The sequence below is a fragment of the Gossypium hirsutum genome, chromosome D05 (assembly GCF_007990345.1).
Source record: "Gossypium hirsutum isolate 1008001.06 chromosome D05, Gossypium_hirsutum_v2.1, whole genome shotgun sequence".
Lineage (NCBI taxonomy): Eukaryota > Viridiplantae > Streptophyta > Magnoliopsida > Malvales > Malvaceae > Gossypium > Gossypium hirsutum.
The window spans coordinates 13,325,465-13,340,827 of NC_053441.1; the positions used below are offsets into that span (position 1 = coordinate 13,325,465).

General features: G+C 30.1%; 1 protein-coding gene and 1 pseudogene across 1 annotated transcript; both read left to right on the forward strand.

The window, feature by feature from the left end:
- The first annotated feature begins 349 nt into the window (after window positions 1–349).
- On the forward strand, window positions 350–2,481 carry LOC107905877 (cytochrome P450 710A1). The gene has a single exon (XM_016832656.2). The coding sequence runs from the start codon at window positions 636–638 to the stop codon at window positions 2,142–2,144; it is 1,509 nt and encodes a 502-aa protein (XP_016688145.1). The 5' UTR covers window positions 350–635; the 3' UTR covers window positions 2,145–2,481.
- Window positions 2,482–10,657: 8,176 nt separating this feature from the next.
- LOC107905876 (cytochrome P450 710A1-like) lies at window positions 10,658–12,606 on the forward strand (annotated as a pseudogene).
- The last annotated feature ends 2,757 nt before the right edge of the window (window positions 12,607–15,363 follow it).

The following is a 15,363-nucleotide window of genomic DNA, read 5'->3' on the forward strand; positions in this document are numbered from 1 at the left end:
TATTCGAAAATTGCAGCGTCTACCACGAAAAACACCTTGTAATATTTCATATAATAGAATAGTAACATATTAAAAACAATAATTTAATCGATTCAAAAGATTCTTTTTAGACCTACACTATTTATAAAAAAATAACAAATATAATTAGAATATATGAAGAGATTTTTAAAAAAAAATTATATATTTTAAAAATTATTATTTAAACTCGATAACGCAGGTCAAAGTTTTCATTTGATAATATTAAAATAATTTTATATTGCGTGGACTTGTGGAATTCTTTGTACTCTAGAACAATTTAAGAAGGGATGGAGTTGTATCAGGTTTTTCATTGCACTGTACAAGTTGAAAAGTCAAGGCGGAGATCGACTTGATTTCCAGCTATTTATTTCGAAAAGGACTCTGCTGACCTCAATCCTTCCAATGCTTGCCAAACTCTTTCGTCATTAGATGATGATATAATATTTTTGTAAATACAAATATTTTTTTGGGCTATTTAGGTAAAATAGCCAAAAAAAAAAAGAGATGACAAATTTTGACATTGAAATCTCAACACCTTCCCCCCTGCTTTGACCATCCATTCCCTCTATTTAAATTCTTTCTGCCATTCCCAATTTCCTCTGCACACCCAGAAGAAAATGGTCGCTTGTTTCTCTTTTCTTTTCCCTCTTGCTCCATTTTTTGTCACCTTTTTGTTTCTTATCCTTTTCCTGGAACAGATCTCTTACTTGTGCAAAAAGCGAAATGTCCCTGGCCCCAACATCGTCTTGCCTTTCTTGGGCAACGCCATTTCATTAGTCACAAAACCCACAAGGTTCTGGGAAGTTCAAGCTGATTTGGCTACTTCTCTTGGATTTTCTGTTAATTATATCATTGGTTGCTTCATTGTCTTTATCCGAAGCACCGAACTTTCCCACTATATCTTCGCCAACGTCCGACCCGATGCTTTTTTACTTGTGGGACACCCTTTCGGTAAAAAGCTTTTCGGTGAACATAACATGATTTATATGTTCGGACAGGATCACAAAGATCTTCGTCGTCAAATTGCTCCTAACTTCACTCCTAGGGCTCTCTCTACCTATACTGCATTGCAACAGATTATCATTCTCCAACACTTAAAGTCATGGGAGCGTCTTTCCTCGGAATCGCCGGGAAAGCCAATTTCTCTCCGCCTTTTAGCTCGCGACATGAATCTCGAAACCTCTCAAACTGTTTTCGTGGGCAGGTATTTGTCTCATGAAGCTCGGGACAAGTTCAGAGACGATTATAATCTATTCAATACAGGTTTAATGAAGCTCCCGTTTGATCTCCCCGGTTTTGCGTTTCGAAATGCCAGGCTGGCCGTTGAGCGATTAGTCGAAACCCTTGGTGATTGTGCTACTCAAAGTAAAAAGAGGATGTCTGAAGGAGATGAGCCTTCTTGTTTAATTGATTTTTGGATGCAAGAAACTGTTAGAGAAATAGCGGAGTCCAAAATGGCGCCACCTCACTCTAGCAACGTAGAAATCGGCAGTTACCTCTTTGATTTTCTCTTCGCCGCTCAAGACGCCTCCACTTCATCGCTCCTCTGGGCGGTGACCCTCCTCGACTCTCATCCCGATGTTCTCCGGAGAGTTCGGGAGGAAGTATCAAGGATTTGGTCGTCGGAGTCCGATACTTTAATAAGCGCAGAGCAACTGAGGGAAATGAAGTACACTCAAGCAGTGGCGCGTGAGGTTATAAGATATCGGCCCCCGGCGACGCTAGTACCGCACATTGCGATGAAGGATTTCCCGTTGACCGAGTCGTACACGATTCCCAAGGGCACGATCGTGTTCCCCTCGGTTTACGAATCATCCTTCCAAGGGTTCACAGAGGCGGACCGGTTCGAACCAGAGCGATTCTTGGAGGATAGGCAAGAGGAGGTGATTTTCAAACGAAACTACCTTGCTTTCGGTGCTGGGCCCCACCAGTGCGTGGGCCAAAGGTACGCCTTAAATCATCTGGTGCTTTTCATTGCAATGTTCGTCACGGTGCTCGATTTCAAGCGACACCGAACCGAGGGCTGTGATGAAATCATGTATTGCCCGACCATCTGTCCCAAAGACGGCTGCCGCGTCTCCTTATCTCGGAGGTGCTCGCGTTATCCCAATCTCTCTCTTAATTGACCAAAAAGCCCTCCAAAGTTCTCTCGCCTTCTTTTCCGGTGAACTTGGTAGCTCTCTGTGATTTTTGTCCTTTGCTGCTTCTCACGTCCTTCAAGGCTGGGACCGTCAAACCTTGTTTGTGGCTATGATTCTTTGATGTGAGGTATTTTTATGTACATACACATTGATGGAGGGTTTGGATAATTTCTTTTTTTTTTCCCTTAATTTAATAAATGAAAATTGGTTGGTGTTTTATCAAATAAACAAAAAATTGTATTTTAAAGTTGTAATGTTCATTTCTCATTGTAAGTTGAGATTCACATGAATGGACAAGTTCGAAAAGGTCCTTAAAATATTAGTTGGTCACAATAATTACTATAATTACAAAGGACAATCCTGCATACAAAATTCATAAAACCATTGCAATAATTTAAGACAGCTTACTCCAATAATAGAGTTATGTGTTTGCATAATAATGATAATAATAATGGTGTCATTTGATCACTATCTTCTTTAGTTTGCATCAGTATCCTTGGAATATAATTTGGCATTTTAGGCAAAAATGCCAATAATTCTGACTTTAAAATTAGCTTTTTTAACACGATAAAAGTATTTTATGCATAAGTAATCCATGTTATACTCGTGCCCATATCGTTTTCGCTACCGACAGAAATGTGTTGCCGAGTACTATTTTTGGATTTATTATTATTTTCAAATATTTTTCATATTTATTTTTTAGTTTTTTAATAAATTAGGTTACAAGAATGAGAATTTAAGTTACATCCCACTATCTTATCCTCACTCTCAATTATAAAAAATTAATAATTTAATTTAAAATATCAAAATTTTATATTAATCAATATAAATCAGAATGAACTGCCCTCAAATTTTAATCAAAAGTTACGATTTGACTTAAATGATATTAACTACTATGATTTGAGTTGATATCATTTAGATGGACATGAAATTTAGACTGCAACATAAAAATTCAAAATTTATCTTCTTCATTTGAATTTGTATTTATTTTACTAAAACAAAATGACAAGTGACATGGAATAACATTGGCTAATATATTAATTTTAGCAGATATATAACTAGATATTTCATTGCAAAACCTATATTATAATTATACTTATCATGGGTTAGGTCATTTGTCCAGATCCGAAGGTCTGCTTGAAAAGTGTATGAATTTAAGTAAAAATATAAGTATAAAAATAGGCTTGGACAAAAAATAATACTCGTCTTTTAAAAGAATCAAGCCTAGAGTAAGTTTTTTCCTAGGCCCAATCTAAAATTGCCTAAATATTTTTTTCATTCTTGTTTGCTACTATTTTGCCATGGTTTGCTGCCATTTTGATATTTTACTGCCATTTTGCTATTATATTATTACTATTTTAAAGGTAGTTTTTTTATTGTATTATAATTATCCTAGTGTTATTTAAGTATAAATATTTTTTTAATGTATATTCTATTTGTTCAGAAACATTCATTTTAATGTTTTTAGTGTATTTAATGTATTATTTTTTTAAATTTGTTTTTATATATATAAAAAACATAAAACGGGCGGGTCAAATCAAGCTCAACATTTTTTATTTAGGCTAGACTTGAACAAAATTTTAAGCCCATTTTTAGGATTGAGCCATACCTACGCTTAGAAAACGGGCTTAACATTTTGTATTACTCTGATCTGGCCATGATCAGGTCAAGCGATAACCCCCAAATTAAAAGAAATGAGGAATTAAAGTTATTATTATATCATAAATTTATACTTTACAAGTTTAAAATGGGGTTAATTAATGTTTTAATGCTGAAAAAGATTTATACAAAATTTTAATTTCTAACCGCAAAAAAATAATTAAATAAAAACGCCTTTTATAAGTCGCATTTTCACTTCTCTCAAAAAATAAAGTAAATCGATAAATTTTAAAATATCAACTTAGATTCTCAAATAAATTTTTTTTCCAATATATACATAAATTAACATTTAAAATGGTTAAAAAGTGTTTTTTCTTTTATTTACTTCACTTTATGGTAACGGTGTTAAATTATTTCTAAAAAAACAAAAAGAGAAAAGGAGATATGGCTAAATTATATCGCGAGAAAGATGAATGGTTATAAATGTAAGGCGTTAGGTCTTTATAGGTCAACTATTCCCAGGACCGGGATGTGACGATCCATTTATTAATTAAAACCTTCTAGAAAGATTGAATTTGAAATTTAAAATATGTTTGATTTTAGTTGTGTTTTGAAATCAAAATGATCCCATTGATTTGAGTTATCAATTAATATTATTAAAAGAAGTTAATAACGTTTAAGAGTTGGCCCTAATTTAAAACATGATCAAGGTTAGGGGACTATATCCCACTTTTAAACATTTAAGAGGCCCCAATGAATATTCAAAAAAGAAGGCCCTAAATTAAAACACGATCAACGTTACAATTTGTTATATTCCTGGAACGATTTTCCTTTTTCTTTTCTTTCTCCAGTAGTCTAAAATTTTGTGTCAACAGAATTCTCCGTCCCAAGTCGATGTAAAACACACATTCAATTATTAGTAGATTTACGTTTTGATCATTTAATTTTAAAATGTTATACAGTAGCCATTGAATTATTTGAAAGATTTTGTTAAAATCATTATTATATGACATTCTTCATTTGTATGGCCTACATCAATCAAAAACTCTCTTTTTTTCTCCTATATTCTATATTTAATTTTTTTTCCATCTCACGATTTTGCAAACTAAAAGCCAAACAGGTTTCTTCTCCAATCTCTCACACTGACTGTCAGATTAATTTGGATCTTAGGTATGTCCTTCTACTCGTTGATGGGTATTCATCCACCATATTAACCATCGAATTGTTGCTTAAAGTTCATTAGCCGAACTTTATAAAAGGAAAATTTAACAACCAAGTGACTTAAATAAAAACTTTTGAATAGTTCAATGACTTAAATGAAATTTTTGAATAATTCAATGACCACTTTATAAATTGACCAAAATATAAACTTATTAATAATTTAGTGATTTTAAATGTAATATACTCATATAAAAAAAATAGATTCTATGAACTGGTGGTGCCACTTTCAACCTTTTAATTTTTAAACTCTCATGACAAATAGGGTTTGCTTGTTTATAAGTATTAGCCTTTAATGTCACATGTGTTACACATTATTTTATACATTTTTAATTTATAGAATAATATATTTTTTTAAATTTAAAAATACATTTATGTTGATTAAATTGTACTAAATGTCAATTTCTTTTGAAAAATAATGGAGAGACTAAAACAACGTATTAAAAATAATAAAAACAAAAATTGAATTAATGTATAAAATAATCAAAATAATATACAAAATTGAAAATATATGAGAAAGTAAATACAAAAATATATACACAAAATCAACGACGACTAAAAAATAGTTGTAAAATTTTGAATTTCTTTTCAAAACAAATATTTTATTTTCATCAAGCAAATAATAGATAAAGAAAAGAATAGATTTAAGATTACTTGCTTTGTGTAGAATAAACAACTTACAATTTTTAAAAAAGTAATATCATGATATTATATTACCTCATCATCAATTAAAATAAAATTTTATCTCATTTTGGTGTCATTATTATTCGAACATAATTCGATATTGACTCTTCAAAGAAACATTAGCACTGCTTGAATGCTTTATTCTTTTTTCTATAATTCTATCTTATTATCATTAATCGCTAACAATATTCGTTTCTTACTGTAATTTTTCTTAAATGCTCTACGTGGTTGCATATACCTAACCATTGAGTGTTACTTATAAAGCTAAAATTAAATTTTAATTGATATACAACTCTAATATTAATTAAATGATAATCAAGATACTTATAGCTTTATTCAATTAATAAATCTATTTTTACATAAATAATATTGGCATAATATTTTTTTAAAAATAAAATAATAATTATAATAGGGTCAAAATTAAAGTATAACTATTTTTAATTAATAATTATAATTATAATTATAATTTAATCATCACAAGTTTTTCTATATTTTATACTTATAATTCTATACAAGTAATAATTCTATTATGAAATTAGCAAAAAATTATTTTCATAAAAGAAAGTTTTAAATAAAAATTATAAATTTAATTATAATTATTTTTAAATGTGTAATTATCACAACTTCTATTTTAAGTTAACATTTTTAATTAAATATTATAAATATTTTTAAATATCAATTTAATAATATGATGAAAAATGAAGAATATTTTTGTTAGTTCAAAAATTTTTCTAAACCGTAATTTTATATATACTAAAGATTAATAAAGAGTAATTTAATTATTATTTTAAAATTTTGTAATATTTAATCATCCTACTTTTTCATAAATTTAATAAGAAGTAATTTTTTTATTACATGTTTATTGTTTTAATATCACAATCACCACTGCCATGAAACACTGATGATATTTTCTAATAAACGGCACGTATCTAAAAGCGTAGGAGACTTGGCATCCTTTATTAAATGATACAATATACCCTTTAAATATTTTAAGAATTTAAATTAAACTAATTTTTTCCGAATAATTTAATTTAATTTAATATTAAATTTAAAAAATAATAATTCAATTTAAAATATTTTAGGGTTAAAATATAAATTTATCATTATAATTTGTTTTCATTGATATGTGCCATTATATTTTAATAATATGAGCAAAATTAATATTTAACTTTTATGCGATTTAATTCTATTACTAACCTTTTATTTTATTTTTGAAATTTGCAATCAATTTTGATTTTTTTAATTAAATTTTACAGCTCAACGTTAAATTTGATAATTTGAAAACTTGAATTAATAAAAAAATATTTTATTTTAATAGTTAATAATGATTTAACTTATAAATATTAAAAATTAATAAATTAACTTAGAAGTTGTATTTAATGAATCGAAAACTTGAAATAATAAGAAAAACAAGTTTATTTTATAAAATAACCATTTTTATTTATTTTAATATTATATTAATTAAATTATTATTGATAAATATTAAAGTAAAATATAAAAAATGATTTACTAAATTTGGTCTTCAAATTATTTAAAATTAAACTTGGCAAAATTCAAATTAAATTTTAACTTTAAAATCAAATAAAGGTAAAAAAAATCAAAATAGAGTATAATGATAAATTTATCTTTAATTTATAAGAACAATGATAAAATATTAATCATGATTTTCAATTTCCGCTGAAAATATAGTCACCAAATTGCATATTAACCAAACATTTTAATATAAAATTATAAGATATGGCGTTTTAAAAAAAAATATTTCATCTCCACCCAAAACAAAACTTTTAATTTTGTGCTTACCAATAAATAGAGTGAAAACGGGTGAGATATATAAAATTTAATCTTAAAGTAGGGGCAAAGGTAGAACAATTTTTTATGGCGAATAAAATTTTAACTTTTTATATTGTCTATATCTTTATAATTTTTAAAGGATTAAATTTAATTTTTATAATTTTAAAAAAGTCAAAATATAATTTAATCTTTATTAATTTAAAATTTAAAAAAAAAAACTAAAGGACCTAAATGACAAAATTTCATTTTAGGGGGCCGGGTCCCATTGCCCCCCGGGGCGAATCGCCTCTGCCCTAAAGGATGCTTCCAACCATGTGAAAGATAATTTGCCTCATTGATGATGCAATGAAGATGTTGGGTCAAAGAAAAAAGTGATAAGCAACCGAAGAAAAGAAGGTCAAACAGCCTAATTGGAGGTCCAAATTAGTATATGGAGATTAGCATTTGGCAAATTAGCATGTTAGCCGAAAGCCAAACTGTGCTGGCCACCTACGTCCAAGAAAAACAAATATGACTAGTCTAGAAAGATTGTTTTGAATGAGAATAGTTTGATGGTTTCGTGGTCACTTGGGACAATTAAAGAATGACAAAAATTGACTATTGTCTGAAATATTATCAACTCAAATCTTGAAACATCTCTTACTTGGTAATTTAGAGCTGAACCAAAACTAAATAATGTTTGTAAAAATAGATTAGCGACTTAAAATGGCAGTGTCTGTGTGATAATGGCGGGGAACCCAATGTACTATTCACTGCCTCTCAGCCTCACATCTTCATTACTTGCATTCCCTTCCCAATCTATAATAATAAACCCATCAACTAAATCGAATTTAAAATCTATCTTTACCACTATGCACAGTAATTCTACTTGATGATAAATTAAATTCCTAAAAAATAATTTAAAAAAAAACACTTCAACAAAACTGCAAGTAATTGGTGATGTTAGCAATGACTTATGACACTAACATCTCGAAGCTGTTTCTCAGTTTGGTTGATGGCCAGTTTCCTGTTGGGACTTTTCAACAAGACAGACACAAGTGCCATCGTAGGAAGGGAAAAGGACAATTTTCACACTATTTATTGCTCAATTTGACTTGCTCCCCTCTCTATTTGTAGCTTTTTGCTTTTTCTATAATTACCTTTTCACTTTGAAATTTCCTTCGTTTATTATAAAATTAGATGCAACCAAATATATTTCAATTACATTTATACTAAAATAAGTATTAAAATTAATAATTATATTCAATAACTTAATTAAACTAATTAATATTATTAGTTAATACAATTGACATAATTACATTTATATTCAATTACTTCATAAAGCAACATTATTTAAAATAATAACTAATTGATATAATTAATTATTTTAATCATTCAAATACTAATAAAAATAGTTTAATCATTATTAAATTAATTATTTGTACAAAACTGAGAAAATGTAAATTAAACTCTTCACTATTCAAATTGTTCCTTTTTTATTAGTCAATAAATTGACTTCATAAATAATATATAATCAATACAATTATAATACATTAGATGAATTATTTATAAAATCTTATATATTAATATGGAGTTACTTTTTTTCTTTTTTACTTTTCAAACAAAGTAATATATCTTTTAGAGAAGGAAACATAATAATTTAAACAAAATTTTTTTATCTAACAAATATAAGTAGTTTAATATAAAATTTATTATTATTATTATATAGATTCATTTAATAAATTTTTTAAATAGAATCAAATTTTTATTTAGATAAAATTTCTTATTAGTGAAATTAAAATATGGTGGCAAATCTTAGAAATAATAAAAGAAAACATGGTTTTGTTTTTGCCATCTGCCCCTCCAATCTTACTATAAATAATTAATTAGCTAAACGTATGGCTGAATTCATTGGTTGAGTTGGCATGAATATGATATTGATTGGTTGATGTATAAATCCAATTTAAAATTGGAATGATTTATATATTGATGCGCATTGTTGTTGAAGAGAAAACAAGAATATCTTTATTTCCACTATAGTTTTCTCCACCCAAAGAAGCAATGCAGCTGCAGAAGGATATGTACTAGTTTAAATATTAAATCAAAAATTAATTAAGAGTTTTGTCTGTACCTGGATTTTGCAAATCAACTTTGCAAATATCAGAATCCTTATTGCCAACCTGTTGGCGGTTTGATCACATAGGCGAAATAATTTTAAATTCCGAAACGATGAAAGCAATTTTGGGAAGCAATAAGTTTACCAAAGTTCATTGTGGGCTTTTCTACTTATATACAAAAACATAAAAATATCTAATATTGTACACTACATTGTTCAATGAATGACAAGAAAGAGGTGATGGAAGGTGGTGCATAGACGGTAACACAAACAGTTGACAGTTTAAAAGAAAAATATAAAATATTTTTTCTAATGGTGCAACCTTTTTTTATAAGCGGAACCAAAATATTTTTCTCATAATGATGCCCATAAAAAAGGCGGCAATAAATTTAGATAGTAGTGTCTATGAGAAAAGTGACATTAACTATTATCCTATTATTTAGAAAGAATTAGATAAATTCACATCGTAACTACTCATTCAAATTTATATAATCATCTTATTGATATCACCATCATTTCTGAAGAATCATTGTGTCTATTTAAAAGTTAAGAAATTAAAATTCTTAATGATTGATGTATATATAATATAATCACACTACATAGTTAAAGTTTTTGAACTGACCCACATGCAAATAGCATCTAATATTGTTGTATATATTACTGAAAATTTGAAGAACAAAACTACTTTTTATATACATATAGAAACAAATTCCCTTCAATACAAGCTTCTCGAAGCATTGCTCCACGTTTACTATTGTTTTAGCACTGCATTCAAGAAACATGAATCCAATAGGATAACAATTAGTGCCCCCTGCTCATGGGCACCACTATCTAAATTTATTGGTGCAGTCTTTATCACGGGCATTATTACCCAAATCCATATTTAACTCATCTATTAATATTTTGATACTACCAATAATAAGATTATACCATTGAAAAAGTACTTTTTTTAACTGTTAAATGTTTGTGTCAAAATTTAAAAGTGGTGCCCATGTGTATTACCCCAAACACTCCATACCCATAATTAATCGGAATGGTGCACCATTTTAGTTATTTTTATATTACATATGTAAAAAAAAAAAAAGCCTTGACTCAGTTTTTTTAAAAAAAAGTAAAATAATGAGTATAGATTAAAATTTTATTATTCTAAACATGTCATATGTGATTACAAACGACTAATAATACATCCAAATGATATAATGATTGTGAAACTGATGACATCAGTGACACAGAAATTTCAACACCTTCCCCTCCCTTTCTCTGTTTTGACCATCGATTCCCTCTATTTATATTCTTTCTGCCTTCTCCAATTTCCTCTGCACGCCCAGACGAAATGGTCTCTTTTTTATCCTTTCTTTCGCCTTTCGCTCCATTTTTTGTCACCTTTTTGCTTCTTTTTCTTTTCGTAGAGCAAATCCGTTACTTGCGTAAAAAGCGAAATGTCCCTGGCCCCAATATCATCTTGCCTTTTTTGGGCAACGCCATTCATTAATCACAAAACCAACAAGCTTCTGGGAAGTTCAAGCTGATTTGGCTGCTTCTCTTGGATTTTCTGTTAATTATATCATCGGTCGCTTCATCGTCTTTATCCGAAACACCGAGCTTTCCCACATTATCTTCGCTAACGTCCGACCCGATGCTTTTTTACTTGTGGGACACCCCTTTGGTAAAAAAGCTTTTCGGTGAACATAACATGATTTATATGTTTGGACAGGATCACAAAGATCTTCGCCGTCAAATTGCTCCTAACTTCACTCCTAGGGCTTTGTCTACCTATACTGCATTGCAACAGATTATCATTCTCCAACACTTAAGGTCGTGGGAGCATCTTTCCTCGGAATCACTGGGGAAGCCGATTTCTCTCCACCTTTTAGCTCGCGACATGAATCTTGAAACCTCTCAAACTGTTTTCGTGGGCAGGTATTTGTCTCGTGAAGCTCGGAAAAAGTTCAGAGACGATTATAATCTATTCAATACAGGTTTAATGAAGCTCCCGTTTGATCTCCCTGGTTTCGCGTTTCGAAACGCCAAGCTGGCCGTTGAGCGATTAGTCGAAACCCTTAGTGATTGTGCTACTCAAAGTAAAAAGAGGATGTCTGAAGGAGACGAGCCTTCTTGTTTAATCGATTTTTGGATGCAAGAAACTGTTAGAGAAATAGCGGAGTCCAAAACGGCACCACCTCGCTCTAGCAACGTAGAAATTGGCAGTTACCTCTTTGATTTTCTCTTCGCCGCTCAAGACGCCTCCACTTCGTTGCTCCTCTAGGCGGTGACCCTCCTTGACTCTCATCCCGATGTTCTTCTGAGAGTTCGGGAGGAAGTATAAAGGATTTGGTCGCCGGAGTCAGATACTTTAATAAGCACAGAGCAATTGAGGGAAATGAAGTACACTCAAGCAGTGGCGCGTGAGGTTATAAGATATCGGCCCCCGGCGACGCTAGTACCGCACATTGCGATGAAGGATTTCCTGTTGACCGAGTCGTACACAATTCCCAAGGGCACGATTGTGTTCCCCTCGGTTTACGAATCATCCTTCCAAGGGTTCACGGAGGCGGAGTGATTCTCGAAGGATAGGCAATAAGAGGTGATTTTCAAACGAAATTACTTGGCTTTCGGTGTTGGGCCCCACCAGTGCGTGGGCCAAAGGTATGCCTTGAATCATCTGGTGCTTTTCATTGCCATGTTCGTCACAGTGCTGGATTTCAAGCGGCACCGGACCGGCAGCTGTGATGAAATCATGTATTGCCCGACTATCTGTCCTAAAGATGGCTGCATTGTCTTCCTATCTTAGAGGTGCCCACGTTATCCCAATCTCACTCTGAATTGACCAAAAAGCCCTCCAATGTTCACTCATATTCTTATTCGTTAAACTTGGTTGCTGTCTGGGATTTGTCCTTTGCTGCTTCTCTCGTCCTTGAAGGTTGGGGACCGTCACACTTTGTTTGTAGCTATGATTCTTTTGTGTGGGGTACTTTTATGTATATACAATTGATGGACGGTTTGGATAATTTATTCTCTTTTTTCAATAAATGAAAATTGGTTTGATTGATTGGGTGATTATTGGGTATGTGTTTTAGACGACAAATAAATAAACAAAGATGGAACTTTAAAATTTCAGTTTTATTGTCAGTACTTATTGTGAGCAGAGATAAGTTGTCGTGGCTATAAATATACAATGAGAGTGGCAGGGATGGAATATGGATAAGTTCCAAAAGGTGTCCTTAATTAGCGAACTGTTTGCCAATCCATAATTAGCTAATTGTATGTTGGCATGAATATGATATTTATTGTTAATAATAAATTTGTTTTCGTATATGTATTGAATGATGTATGCATTGATGGTTTTTTCTTTTATAAATTACAATAAAATATTAATAGAAATGCAATTAACATAATTTAAACTTATATTATATTTAGAATAATAAACATCTTAATTATCAAATGAATATTAGTTCACATTGATGATATTTTTTATTATGAGAAAACAACAATAATTTTATTTCCGACTACAATTTTCTCCACCCAAATTTGCTACATAAGCATATTTATTTAATTATTTTAACTTTGCTTGGGCTTTATCAACTAATTTAATTGATTAAGTTGAATATCGATAGGTACAGTGTATGTGTTCCATAATGATTTAAATAATATTGCATCAATTTTCTGGATTTTTTAAATCAGCTTTGAAAAGACCAGGATCCTTATTAGGTTTATTGCCAAACTGTCGGCAGCTTGCCAACAAAGAAACTAAGAAATAGTAATTAAATTCCATTGGTTGATAGAAATTTTAGGAAAGGATGAATCGTTAACGTTGTTTTGTTGTTAAGAAAGTTCATTGGGATTGACAAAAAAGGTTATGGAAGAGTACAAGCATAATAAAAGGAAAATAAGTTCAGCCGAAAGATATAACTTATAAGTAATCAGCCGTAATGAAAGTCGTGACATGTGTGAAAGAGAAATGTTCTAACTACGGTCATTTTATAATCTTTTCCCTAATAAAAGTAACAATATTTCATTAAATTTATATTTTAATTATTTAACTTTAAATAATTACTTTTAAAAATTCTTATTTAAGTCGTTCGACTATTATAGTATTCTTTGTTTACATCACGTGCATCAATCGACAATTTTCTTTCTTCTTCTTTTTTATGATTTAGTTTTTTCTTTTCTTCATAAAACAGTTTTGAATGTTATAAATTTGTGAATCAAAACCTAAATAATTTTCTTCTCCAATATTTGACACTGGCAATCAGATCAACTTTGATCTAAGGTGTTTTATTCTACTTGTCAATGAGTATTGATCAGTTGTATCAATCGTCGCTTGGAGTTCACTAGTCAAACTTTAAAAAAAAAATTTACTAGAACCGACTTCAATAAGGCTTTGTTCACTGGTCTCCTTGGTGTCTGCCCTCCTTCTGATGGGCTCGATTTCTTTGGACGATGAGGCCCTGATCTTCATTACTTGGTGGTTCTGTGACTCTGGTCTCACCAAAAGGCTTTGGGGAGGCCCAAAGTCTATGCACCAAATTTTTTTCTAGTGGCTGAAGGTGAAGAGAAAGTCTTATTTCTCCGTTGAAGTTCCGTTGGCGCCATGGTGGTTAGGACCCCCGGTGGAGGCGTGCGTGCAAAGGGCTTGGTATGAAAGTTCGTTCTTCCTCCTCGATTACCTCTTCTCTCTGCCTTCTCTTTGACAAACGACAGCAACGTTTGGTTGCTACTATGGTTTGTTGGGGATTAGGACTTTTTGGGCCTGTTGTATTGATTGTTATATCTATTTCTTTTCTAGACCCTTGCGCCATTTTTTCACTGCATCAGTACGTATCTCATTCATAGTGAAGGCTATTATTGAAAAACAAAAATCTACGGATATTCTAAAATGCAATTATTTAGAATGAAGAGAGTTACATGTTTACGTCTTGAGATACGAAACAAATCATTTGTTTAAAGACTCACAGTCAAAGAAAGATTTCGTAAATGTTATAATCTATTGTTATAGTAACAATCGAGCCTTATAAAAAGAATTTGAGTCTCATTGTGATATTAATAAGTTCAATGCTTTTTGTAATTGATAATTTGGATTTTCAAGAGATGGCTGATCTTGGATTGGACTCAATTCTAAATCTATATTTAATGGAGTCTATAACTTGTATGTACCAATGCTTTTAGGGTAAATTTTACTTCACATTTCTAATTTATTTGCAAATTAATATTTTATGAGGAAACAGCGAGGTTAGCGGCCGGCTCGAAGGCTTTTAACATTATTTTTGAAAAGTATTTTTAAGAAGTGTAGTGAAAAATTAATTTTGAGAAATATTTTTAGAAAGTTTGATTTGAGATTTAATTATTTAGTATGGTTGTTAAAAAGTGTTTTTAACAAATAAAATGTCAATTTTAGTAAGAATATGAAAAAATAATTTATTATAATTTATTGTTAATATTTTAATATATAAAATATAAATTTTAAATATTTTTTAAGCAATTATTATTAATTATTTATAAAATTTAATTCGAATATATAAACTATATTTAAAATATTAAAATATAACCACTGAAAATTTAAACATATACTATTATATATTTAAAATAAATTTCAATAGAAAAGTAATTACATACCCAAAATAAATATTATATAAAATATCTGTAATGATTAAAATTGTCCTTTATTCCTAAAGGCACTTTTGAGAAGCAATACTGAACTTAGCCTAAAAAATTTACTGTATCTAGGATTGCTTCAAAATGATTATTTTATAACCAATGTGTCTTTCATGTTTTTTTTTTGGTTAATTATAATAACAGGGCAAAACTCGAATAATCAAC